Genomic DNA, 13,499 nt, shown 5'->3' with positions numbered 1-13,499 from the left:
TACCTGAGGCGTCCAAACGATGCCTCAGGTAAAACCAAATTCATCCAGAGAAAACTGGAATATCCCAGTTTGCTCCTGATTAATAAAACACCTGGGGAGATCCAGACCTTAGGCTAAAGTCCTAAAGTCCATCTTTCAGGTGAGGACCCTGCGAGGAACTGACTTCCGAAATTGCTTTTGCAATCCTGGTGGTCAATCCCCACAGTAATCCCGGTTCTTTGGAAAGAGCTGGCATGAGAAAATGATGCATCAGGAGTGGGGGGATGGAAATCCCCCCTCCTCCCCCCTCACCTCCTGACGTGTCATTTTTGTGAGCCAGGAGCTCTCTCCAGAGGGGTCTGTGCTATTGGCAGGCCCCTCAGGTAAGTTTTTTAAGGAAGGAAATGGGGGATTAGGGGGGCTGGATGCATGTAGCCACTCCTACCCCCAGGGAAAGTGCAGGGTTTAGGTTGGGGGTGGGGACTAAATCCTGGGAGGAACTGTGATTTAATATCCCAGTTCTTCTCGGGATTTAGTCATGTGTAGAAGGGCACTCAGTTTATTCCTGAACTGAGATTAGCACATGTTGTGGGAAGCAGTGATGCATTTCAGAATACTGTAAGAGTATATCATTTTTGGTTGGCAGCATAAAAATGTCCTAACTTGCCAGGGATTCCTAGCTGCTAGAAAGAAGAATCAGCAGTGACATCGTATCTGCTCGCACTTACTATGTATATGAAGTGGAACATCTGACATTTTATGCACCAGCATGTCTGATGTAAATCTAATGTTTTTAGGGATGAACAAGAAACAGCAGAAGGTGTCAGCTAAGGATGAGCCTGCTTCGGGCAGTAAAAACAGCAATGTGTTACAGGTAAAGAAATATATGAAGCATTTCTGAAAAACTTTTTTTCTTTTTATAGTCCTGCTATCTCAAAGCAGGTGCTCGATGTGCATTTTATTTATCCCCAGAGCACCTTTGGACACATGAGATAATAGCTGGACATAAGCACAGGTTCTGAAGGATAACATATTGCAATTAAAATAATATCCAGTAGCCTAAATCCAATTGATAATTTCATCTAGTGTAAGCACACTGACTGAACAAATAAAAATTATATAGGTGTTGGTTTACCAGGACCTCATTTATTCAGTAAGCCTATTATAATTGAGACTAATCATTGGATTTAAGGCAATGTAATTATCATAACAAGCTAGACTTCACTCTTTGTAATTTGGTCAAAAAGATGTGCACTACAGTGGTTGCCTGCTTATAATTCCTTCTTTAAAAACAAAAGTTCTAGAACACTAAAGCTTTCAGCAGTGGAAAAGAAAAACTTGGGGTTTATCTGTGCTGTAGAATGAGTCCACTTTAACTGCCCTGACACTCAATTCTATAGAGTCATGGGGGCTGTAGTTCAGGATCATGGGGGCTGCCAAAGAATACTGATGCCTCATCAAACTACAAATCCCGGCATTGCATAGCATTAAATTAAATTACAATTAAATTAGAGATGACGTCCTTTTTGTTTTAGCTTAGCACTAAGATTATCATATTACATTAATCTAATGTGCACCCTAATTGTAGGGAAAGCAATTTAGCCCAAAAAAGATGAGCATTAGATTTGAGTAAATATGGCGCATATATTATATTATATATCGCTTGGGTAGCATAAGGAAGGGTTAACACTTCTGTGGGATTTGTTTTTCTGCCTGTGCTCCTGTTCAGAAGATTTCACCTCACTTTCTGTCCCTGGGACAACTGAATTTTGAAAAATGTGACTTTTAGTGGAAACAAGAATTGGTGATAAAACTTCAGTGGAGATTCCTTTTTGCCATGATAAATTTTTCAAGAGTGCATTTCTCCTCTGAGGGCTAGATTCTTCTCACTTCCTGTTGTCTCACCTCAGTTCTTAACTATGAGTCATTTGTAAGTCAGATGTTTGTAACTCAGAGACTGCCTGTATATAATTTTTTTCAATTTCTGTTCTTTCACAGTCACAGAAAAAAGGGCAGCAGTCTCAATTTTTGCAAAGCCGAAATTTAAAATGCATAGCCTTATGTGAAGGTAAGCCAACATTTTTAAAAATGAAAAAATAGGGTTGCTTCCTGAAATTAAATAAAGAAACAGAACCAGAGCTGGGCATCTATGAATGTTCACTCTATCCATCCTCTCTTTGTACCTTTTTTTTTTTACTAAGGATGGAAAGAATATGTGAAAATATATTGTAAAATGATTGAAAAGTCATGTTTTTGAGTGATGGGAAATGCAGATAAGAGGAATCCTGGACTGATGAGATTATTTATAGTTCAGGGCTTATTTTGTGTGAAATTTGTGTGCAGATGTTTGGCACAGAAAACAACTATTTCATTGAAGGAAGCAGCATTTTCTGTATGGAAAATATTTCAGCACAGAGGTATAGATTTGTGTCCAGAAAATGCTATAATTGGAGATTTATTCTGCGTAAAGTTTGTACATGACTATTTGCATAGAAAATAACATTTTCTGCACAGGCAATTCAGGAATTAATACTTTTGCGTTAAAATATTAAGAGTCTCTTAAAGTTGGACTTGAAGAATCTTGGCAAGAAATGATCAAGGTTTGATCAAAGTGGCATATATTGAATCTTTACTTTTTGCTGGCATTTCTGACTTAGGTAATAATAATATATTTTCCATTTCTAAAATGCTAATTGTTTCTCTATCAGATCACTAAACATATGTGGTTCAGAATTTTCTTTCTTCTTTATAGTGATAACTTCACCTGATCTGCACAAACATGGGGAAATATGGGTAGTTCCCAATACTGATCATGTGTGTACGAGATTCTTCTTTGTGTAAGTATAGAGAATATTTCACCTGTATGCTTTTCTAATACATAGTGCTCTGGTTACAAGTACATACAATTAAATAGCTTGCTAAAATAATGAATGATGCAGTTTCTTTTTTGTTCTCTAGTCAACTGAAAGTTGTAGTTTCTTCTGTCTATAAATTTTGTTCATGTTGGGGATTTTCTTTTCTCCACTATACTTCTGGTTTCATTTAAAACTGGGATAGGCAACCTCTAAACCTCTAAACCGCCAGCATTAGCCAGCATAGCCAATGAGGATGGCATTGCAGTCCAACAATAGGCGGAGAGCCAAAGACTGCCCATACTTAACATAAGTTCTCACAAGTTGTTCTGTGGGAATTACTCACTCCACCAATTACCAATTTGCTACTCTGAGACTTTTTATTTCAAGGATGAAGTGTTACCTGTGAGCTACATCTGGATACCCAACACCACTTTTTATATTCTCCAGAGCTCCCCAAATCCCCAAAGAAGTAAAAATAAATCCACATTTTAAGTATGAGCTGAAGGAAAAAATGAAATAATGCAATTTCACCTCTGGTTTCAGTTTTGTGTGATGGTACAGACTACAGTATTGGGGGAGGGGGTTGGCTTTTACCCCCACCACAGTCACCCATCTCTGTGGATGGCAATTATTGCATCATTTTGTGCAATCCCCAGCCATAGGTAGATATTGAGTGTATCATGGAATGTGTCTTGGTTATCATAGGGCAGATTCAATTAGTGGATAATTTCAGAATGCCTAAGGGGCATTTTCCATCCCCTGTACTCTGCATAGGCCACATGCAGCCCAAAAATGGGACCCTAAAAATCATAAGTGAAAGTTATAAGAGACAAGCGTGATGTTTGATTTTGACTTTGTCTGTGGGTTGTGGTGTGGGGCTGTAACATATTTGAGATGAAACATCTTGTGTTGTTCCAAATGTAAGTACCAATAAGTTTGTTTCATTGATTAATACATCAGTCATATCAGAACATTTGACAAAATACTTGACACCTACTCACATAGCATACTCACTGCCCCGAGTCCCTTTGGGCAGAGAGTTGTTTTATTATTATTATTATTATTATTATTATTATTATTATTATTATTATTATTATTATTCAACCCACATTAAAACCAAAGTTAAAATAAACAAGCTGTTAACAAGGGGTCAAGAACCAGATGCAGATCATATATCTGCATCACCCCTACAATTTACCCCAGTAGACTCCAAATATGAAGAGGTTCCAAATGCAAGAAATCCACTTTTGGATCCTCACAAAAAAATGAGGCAGATTTGAGAATATGCAGTTCATGGACCACATTTTGCCCACCCCTGCTCTGAGATGATAAATGACTGCAATATGCAAGAGTACCTCAGAAGACTATTTGACCATGAAAACACAAAACCCCACTATATTGGTCCATGTACTATGGCCGTAACAACTTGTGGCATAACCTTTCAAATGGGTGACTGCAGGGTCAGGAATTAAGTCTCATAAGTTCTTTGTTAGTGGTGTTCCTTATAGAATGATTTCTCTAGAAAATATTCAACAATAGGATATAGCAGTTCGCAATGTAACACTTCACCATCTGGCAGTGCCCAGCAAACTAGTAGTCCTCACTCCTATAGGCAACTGTTCCACAGGGATTCAGCTCAGTTTTCCCAAAGAGATCTGTCTGTCCTGTCACAAATATGGAGCATTTGATTTGTTGCTTGTTCCTAATAATATTCCCATCTTCTTGGACAATTGCTGGACATTTAAGTCAAGGGTGTGCTGGGAACTCAAGGAAATGCAGAAAGCAAAACAAGGAACATGTTGTTACTCAGATGGATGGAAACGGGCATTTCTGCAAGCACATTTCTCACCTCATTTTCCAACCAGGGAGGTCCATAGGTCATTGTGTTTGCCCTAATCTGTAATGCCTTCCCTCAACCAGCAGCATCAGTGGTGCAAGAAATGCCTAATCCATAGGCTAATCCAAGCATGGGAAAACTTCATCCTTCCAAGTGTTTTGGATTTCAACACCCACAATGCCTAACAGCCGGTAGTCTATTAGGTATTGTGGGAGTTGAAGTCCAAAACACCTGGAGGGCCAAATTTTGCCCATGTGTGGACTAGTGCCATGGTATTTCACTCCCTTGAATAATAACACTGGTGCATATAGGTTTTATTTAGATTATACTCTACCCTTTCTTTCAGAAAGCAATGGGAAGAAGAAGGTGCATAGGGTCACCATAGTGCAGGGCTGTAGGAACTTCATTCTTCTCTGGGTTTTTTTTTTTTGCCTCATCACTGAAACAAAAAACAATTATTTTCTCCACCCCAGTGCAAACTATATACAGTAGCCAAGCTATTTCTCATATCATGGAAGGTTTAAAATACTAAGCATTTTTCTTCTGCATACCTTTTTTTTCAGCTATGAAGATGGCCAAGTAGGTGATACAAGTATAAACACTCAAGAGCCAAGCATTCATAAAGAGATCCTTCGGGTCATTGGTAATCAAACTGCTACTGGTTAAAAGGACCACTCTTTTCTCCTTGATGTGATTTGGGATCCTTCCTCAGTCTCAAAGCTGGATTTTGAACTGAAGAAGATTTGGAGGAAAAAAACAAAACAAAAGGAAACTAATTTATTGTTATTCTGAACAAGTTAACCCTTTGAATACTTTTTTTCTAACTTAGCATTTCTTATCACAGAAGAAAAAAATACCTAAAAGGGACGTGAACAAACAACTGTAGAGATGAAGAGTATATTGATACCATGCAGCTGACAGTAAAACAGAAAGTTTTGGTTGTTCACAATAAACAGAATTTGAAAAGGAGTTTTGTGCTGATATTTTTATATTAAAGACTTGAATTGGACCATTTTAGTACTGTATACCTGTATTTTAAATTTATGATGACTGAAACAGAAACAGTCTTCTTCATTTTTTAAAAAAAATGGAAACATAGTACAGGATATTTTGCAATAAGTAGAATATTCACATTTTAACATGTTATAGAAACCCATTATCCCAAATGTAATAAGTAACATGGAAAAGTTAGCTGTAATATATTTATTCTGCTATGTACAAACCATGTACAGAATCCAAAATGCTACAGGAAGAAAACTTTTCTGTTGTACCAACATACTTGCCAACATAAAAACAATTATTTTACCAATGCTGGCCCATAAGAGCATGAATTTGGTCTTGCACAACTTTAATTCATTTGGGTATCATTTTTGGAGGAAAAGATCCTGGTGGAATTCAACCAATGTATTTTCTCTCTACCCCCTCCCCGCCCTTCTTTTAAAGGCAAGTCTACTAAGTAAGCAGGCATTGTGTTTATTTTTCAAGAATACTAATCTGGCATTTGTTTGGTGCATAAGGGTCTGATGAATACCTGAATTATTAATGCTGTCTTTGTGAAATTATGAAATGACCATAGGAGAAGCACTGCATCTTCCTTTCTTTGAAAGTCCAGCTGTCTTCTTTGGTTTCTTCTGGAGTTATATGGCAAGATTAATGAGGCTGAAGAGGTGCATGTCTTTTCAGAAGATCATAAATGTGGTTCAATTGCTGTTTTTCTGAAAATGATATTATTTTCCCCTCTTTCTTTCTCTTGTCCTTTCTCTTTGTACAATGTAAGTATACTTTGAATCTACCATTTTATGTTAATCTTTGCACCTGACAAATCTATAGAGTTTGTTGCAACATATCCTCTCTATACACGGCAGAGTATACCTGAGTCCTTTATTCATGTATATTCTTACAGTATGCAAGGGTTTATTAATCTAACTAGAGACTTTATAAGAAGGATGCATTCATCATTTTTTTATCCATTGCCAGACAGGTAGTATAAACTAGGCTTGCTCACATAGGCCTTGAATCACAACCCATGTGCAAAGTGGACCCAAAGCTTGTACCTCAACTCTCAGCATACTTTATCTGCACTTCTTGGTAAAATGAAAACTGGTGCATATCTTATGTCATATTAGAAAATGAGGTTGCTGGATCTATTGACACAAAATCATGACATACCAAGGGACCAATCCTAGAATATGCCAAGCATCTACTGTCAGTCCAATTCAGGATTGTTATTCATGTTTCCTAATAGCAATGAAATCATCAGGGAAATCACCTCTGCATCATTTCATCCTGGTGAAAAACAAACACTGAAACAAATAGTTTTTAAGTACAAGTTACCAGAACCAGAATTCAGCAAATATGGTCAATAGCAATATCAATGTACTAGTACCTAATCAGTAAGTCAATATATCCCTAATGAAATCCATTTCATCTAATTAACAATATGATAATTAGCCAGGAAGCTTATGATAGCACATTTCCTCATGAGAGACCTTTCAAATTATTTCCCCCTTCTAGGCTTAATTTAACTTGCTTAAAGGTTATGTGATTGCCTAGATGCTAGACTAAATCCCATTCACTAGAACAAATGGAACCATGTAGTGCTCAGTTGACTGGAGCTTCCATGGGAATAGATATTTACATAACGTACATCGGTTTATGCTCTGGAAGCACATTTAGTACAAATTACTGATCTTCATCATAATTAAACTTTGAGTGGCAGGCACATTGACTCTTCTGATACCCCATAATGATTGCTCATTACCAGTATGGTCTGCCATAGGGGTGGGCAGAGGATGGCCCAGATGTCGATCTTAACCTGTCTAGACCCTTGCATCACAATTTTTCTGAAATTAAAAGGGAGAGTAAATTGTCTTGTTCACATTTTAAATTGGGAAAGACAAAGTATTGAACATTGGTTGCATGTGTCTCCCAAAGCTTTTTCCAGTTAAAAAAATATATTACTATTATTTCCTCCACTAACTTCTAGGAGGTTTGGAAGGCATGTTCAGCATGCTTTTCACCTGAACTATTTTCACTCCAGGAAATACATTTTTAAAAATAGAAAGTAATGTGAAAATCACTTCCTGGTTTTTTGTAATCAACTCTCCCAGGCAAAATAAAATGGTGAAAATATCTCCCAGGCCTCTTAGAGGGGATTTAGGGGCCAAACCTTCTTTTGCAGCAGAGGAGGTATATTCCTCCATAGTCACTAATGGGCCATTGTGGCCCATGAACCCTTCAACAGTTATTCATACCTTTTTTAATAGATCAAAGGGATCCATGTATTGTTTAACCTTAGGAGAAAAAATTATTTTTCAAAATGTAGATCACTTCCAATTTTTATATCGCTCCCCCCCCCCCCTCTGTACCATGAACTATCAAGACAACTAAAGCATTCCTAATATAACAGATTAAGGACCAAACCCTATCATTATCTGCTTCATCTTCAGTGTGGTGGACACTTGGATAAGTATTTGTCTGGAAGTGGTTTCAGATATATCTTTCCACATAGACATCCCTTATTATAAAAAGAGAACTATCAAATGCACTACAGCTTCCATTAGTTCTGGCCAGCACAGCCTTGGATGAGGAATGATAACAATTGCAGTCCACCAGCATTTTAGAGCATATATTCTCTGTCCCTATTATAAAGACTAGGCAGAAGCGAGGTTACCGAAGGCTATGAAATAATAGCATCATCAACCATGCCACAACCCCAAACCTGGTTCATATGTTCATATACATCACTTAATTTCTCTCTTCCTTCATATTGTACTTTTAAATGAATATGAGTGGATTACCTTGAAAAGCTTTGTTCTTGATATGGTGGGTTGTATCAGTTTAATTTTTGGCATTGCGTGTATGAAATCCCAATCACACATACAAGTCATCAATTAAATCCTAAGTAGGCATTCAGAAACTATGCACTGTCCTAACCCTTACTCTTTCCTCATGAATTTCTGCCAATCTCTGCAGTTGGAGCACAACTTTCTGAAGGCCTCTTGTGTTTGTAAATGCTGTCTACGCAGTCTCCATCACTGTTGAATATCAGTGAATTCCCTGTTCACTGTCACACATAGAGCCTTGAGAGATACTACATCTTTTTCCTTACAGAAAGTCACCTTTCACATGAATCACTATGGGGCATCCCCATTCTTTCATTGAACATTTTCTAAATGCCTGACGGGAACATCTATGTTGAAGCCATCAGTGCCATTCATGTGTGAACTAGTCCAAAGCTTTATTTGCAATAAATGGTTGATGTTGCCAGAGGGGAAGAAGTTTACAAGTGTTTCAACCAACATGTTTGCAATGCATACAGTGCTAGCCTTTCCACATGGAAATGTCCTTTGCATTGATGGCTACTGACAAAAGGATTACCTTGAGAATGTGTCACTGATTTATTTCTGTATGAGAACATCATTAATCATATGAGTAATTGCAAACATCTTGTGGTTGTCTAAATCTCCTCATAAATTAACTGGATGCTTGGCTGAAAGCTATTTGAAATCTGGAGTAAAGGTTCCATAGTAGAATAGTTAATATCAATGTACCATTTTCAATATTGTTCAAAATAGTTTGCACATCAATATAGTTACTCATCCCACCAGGGGTACAGCAAGATTCAGACATTGTGAGTGGTCTGTATGTTGCTATAAATGACAGAAGCTCTATTAATTTTGACATTTAAAATTAGTCCAGAATATTTCATAGAACCCAAGGAACAATATGAAAACCACTCTTTTTTTTTTATACATGTGTTTCCCAATTGGATGTCCTTGACGAATAACTATCATCTTCATTTATCTAATTTACTGGACTAGACTCCTTGATATAATTAGACTGAAAATTTCCCAGGGAAAGCTGTATGGCATTTCTTTACTAAGAACTACCCCACCACAGGCACTGTGATCAATAGGTCTGCTCTCGTTTCTATTAGAAAGTGGCCAACTGATGTTCCCACTTCATATGCACAAGCAATTTCCAACATGAGAAGGAATTGCAGCAGGGATTCTTGTTCTGTTTGTCACAACAGAGATCACTTGAAGGATTGAGAAAATCAGTCAGCTGCTTCCCAATTGAAAGGGGAACAGACCCCATTTGATTGCAATGTCTGCTGCCCAGTAAGTGGGTGTTAGGAGCATCTGGGCCAGGAAGTACACTGGAGCTGCATAACTACAGTAGTTGCACAACTACGTAATTAATACAGAATTACAGCATAAAACTCTGAGACATTGTAACATATGCCCATTTATCCACATTAATTTAATGGAGATTTTGGTGTCGTTGCTTTCCAAGATAATGCTCTGAGTTATACTACCATAATTCTTATACTCACTGCCGTTCATCCCAAATCAGTTGCTTTCTATCTATTGCTTTGTAAGTGTAATTGTTTCAGTAGAAATTTACAAACTTAAGAGGTGAACTACAGTCTGACAAACTACAGTCTCCTCTCTCTTAGTCAGCAACCAGACTCAGAAAATGGGTATAAATTAGTTACTGTTTCGCTTTGGTTTTGCTCCTGTAACTGCCGAAAGGAGACAGGTATAGATCTCAATTGAGCTGTCTGGTCTTGAACAGTCAGTCTGAATATCTCATAGAAATCATTCTGAAGTCCTTCGCTATGGTTGTCTTTAGAATCATGAGTGGGTTGGTTGGATTTTTGGGAAGAAGGAGAATAAGATTAAAAATCATTGTGTTTACAGGTTCAGCCGTTTTTCCTGAACCACCTCACCCCATCCCATGTTCATTAAGTTTTTGCACCATGAAGCTCCACAACATGTTTATTCTATCTCTCCAGTGTTTCCTCCAAAGCAATGCAACACATTGCTCATTCATTCTCCCATCCCTCATGCATCCATGAACATCTGTACCACTTCATAGCCTTACTCTAAAGTTCCACCAAAACATTAGGATCTTTACTGTAATTGCTGTTTGTTAGAGGAAGAGATTGCTTTCATTCTTTGGAGGTCTTTAAACAGAGAATGGATTGCCATATTTTGGGGATACTTTAGTCATGGACTCCTGCATTGCAGAAGGATGAAATGTTATGGAAATAATCCTTATTTTTATGGCATTCATGCATTTTCCACTTTCACGGGGGGTTTGTCCCCCTAACCCCTATGAAAGTGGAAAGACTGCTATATAAGGAACTTACCTATTGTTCCCTCATACATACTAACTGAAAATGTCACCACAGTATTCAAGGTGGAAAAGGCCCAGTCTTTAGCCTGGGTATTGCTTGTCACATCTGCTGAGATCATAACTTGTGTGTCCAGCCATGTGATAAAAGGGAGGGGGTCACTCTACCCCCCCCCCCCCTTATTGATCACAAGGGCATTCGAGTAATGGCCACAGAAGACGTGAAAGATGGTGACTATGCAATCCCAGTGGCTGACGGGAGGAATGGTGATGGTGACATGAGGACAACGAGAAGGTCCATCAAGGGAACATGCTGGATCTTCTGCATACATGGTCCAATCACTTTTATGTGCTGACTCAGCAAATATATGTTGGATCTAGAGCAGCCCCAGGCAAAAATGTCATTGATTCGCCTTGCCCGTGTAGATGTGACAATTGAGCAAGTCATACTATCTCAGTCTCAGAGGAAGGCAAAAGCAAACCTCTGAACAAATATTGCCAAGTAAACTCCGCGATAGGTTGGCCTTCAGATCAGCGTAAGATGGAAATGACTTGAAGGCACATAATAACAATTAGGTCCTTTAAGCAGGATCATCCATAGCATCGTCTCCTGCAGAGAATTCTGCAGGTAGTGCTGAAACATTTTGTGCTACTTTGGGAAGCTTTGCTCTGGTTTCTCATAAAATGAGCATGTGTCACCTGACTACAACCATTTCCAGTCTTCTAAGGCAGTGCACATAACAGTATCTTACACATATCTGATTGGAAGCATATCCTGTCAGAAGAATATTACCGGCTTCTTTTGTGGGTTTTATCATGATTTTTAAATATATAAATATCCAGCACATCAATATGTATATATATATATATATCTGTAATTTAATGAAAATGCAGCATTCCTTTACTGAACCATCAAGGTAGACCTTTGTTTTTATTAATTCAGCAGCCTGTTTTCCAAACAAAAGTCCCACATCTCAAATTATGTGTACAAAATCTTATTGCAGCCTGCTATTCTAGCCTATGGTGCCTTCAGATTACTACAGATAGTTAACAATTTGTACATACTGTAAATACTGCCAGAAGATCACTAAGGCCAAATATTTTCTCTATTCACTTTTTACTGCATTTGCTTTCTATTGCTATTTAAGCTCTTTTATTCAGCTTTGTAACCATTATAATGTTGTAGCCAATGCAAATGTTTACTTTCAATAAATCCTGGATTTGTTTCAACATGTGCTGTGTATCTCAATACTATTTCTTACCCAGGCTTGGCTTACTGCCTGGATGAGGCATTTTTGTGCCCATGGTAGAAAATTCAAACCATATTCCTTGCAGTAGAAGCAGGGAGAGAGAAAAAATGCTGCATTTGGAGACTTCCATGCAAAATTTCTTTGCAGAGTACAAGGACTGCTGTTACCTTTACAGAAAACACTTCATTTCTGTACAAAAAATGTTTCAGAGTTTCCCAATGGTAAAGAGACACATCATTTTTCTAAATAATGTCAATTTTTTCCAACACATTCTGCCATATTGGAACTCTTCCACTACATTGTCCTGCAAGGGTAACCCATTTGCACCCCAATGCAAATGGGTCACCCTTGCAAAATAATGTAATGAAAAAGAAAAGGTGAAACTTCTTATAGTCTGTTACAATGCAACCAGCTTTTTATTTTAAAAGATACAAAATGGATTGTAATTTATAGAAATGGAGAGGAACTCAATCAAAATTCCAAAGTAACTCTTAGAAAACCCTCTGCTTTATATCAACACAAATATGTAGTTTCTAACTACACTTTTATAAAAAAAAATCACTGGAGGTTTCCCTATTGTTCTGCAAAGTGCGATTTCTCCAAAGACAGTGGTGAATTTTTACTGGCTATTTGGAATTGCTCTATGTTTTTTCAATTTGACTGCAAGAGAAATACCGGTAAGCATGTCTTAGATTTGGGATCAAGGGAAATAGGACTTCCAGCAGAGTCAGAAGCAGAAGCAGCTTGAGACTCAAGGGATTACATCTGGAAAAATCTACTAACTCTTGACTTAAGCCCTTTTCTAATACAAGTCAAGAGCTATCATCAGCAAAACATTTTCAATATCCACCAGAATACTTTCCCCTCAGATTTCTGAGACTCTTTTTTAATTAAAACTGGAGACAGAACATGTTTCTTCCTATCATCATAGATTAATTCTGGCCACAAGCGATTTTAGGTTAAGGAGACATGTAGCTTAGGTCCCATTTACATTGACAATATAATGCAGTTTCAAACTTCATTATAGCAGTGTAGATGGGCCCCCAGGATACCTGGAGACCAGGGTCAAATTGTCTGAGTGTGCATCTACACTGTAGAAATAATGCAGTTTGACACCATTTTAACTGCCATGGCTCAATGCTATGGAATATTGGGATTTGTAGTTTGGTCAGGAAGGATCATTCTGGCAGCAAAATCCAAAGAGATTTTAAGACTGCAACTACCATGTTTCTATAACATTGAGCCATGGCCATTAAAGAGGAATCCAACTATAGTGTAGATGCACCCTGGGCCACTAAACAAGTGTAACTTGGATTTACATCAGAAAAGGTATTTTAAGGTCTGTCTACACTGCCATAGAATGCTGTTTTGAAACACCTTATATTGGCAATGTAGAGAGTCATATAATGTAGTTTAACTGCATTGAACTGCATTATA

General features: G+C 37.8%; 1 protein-coding gene across 2 annotated transcripts in view; it reads left to right on the top strand.

The window, feature by feature from the left end:
- Positions 1-12,042, top strand: part of parp8 (poly(ADP-ribose) polymerase family member 8) — a 256,946-nt gene extending 244,904 nt beyond the window's left edge. For both annotated transcript variants that reach the window (XM_008102812.2, XM_003216192.4), the window contains 4 exons: positions 777-853; positions 1,978-2,047; positions 2,732-2,816; positions 5,235-12,042. In XM_008102812.2, the coding sequence (XP_008101019.1) occupies positions 777-853; positions 1,978-2,047; positions 2,732-2,816; positions 5,235-5,337 (335 nt within the window). In that variant the 3' untranslated portion in view covers positions 5,338-12,042. The remainder of the gene's footprint in view (positions 1-776; positions 854-1,977; positions 2,048-2,731; positions 2,817-5,234) is intronic.
- Positions 12,043-13,499: the final 1,457 nt, after the last annotated feature.

The sequence above is a fragment of the Anolis carolinensis genome, chromosome 2 (assembly GCF_035594765.1).
Source record: "Anolis carolinensis isolate JA03-04 chromosome 2, rAnoCar3.1.pri, whole genome shotgun sequence".
In the NCBI taxonomy this organism is placed as follows: Eukaryota; Metazoa; Chordata; class Lepidosauria; order Squamata; family Dactyloidae; genus Anolis; species Anolis carolinensis.
The sequence above is the reverse complement of the archived record's forward strand: the minus strand, read 5'-3'. Positions and strand labels throughout refer to the sequence as shown.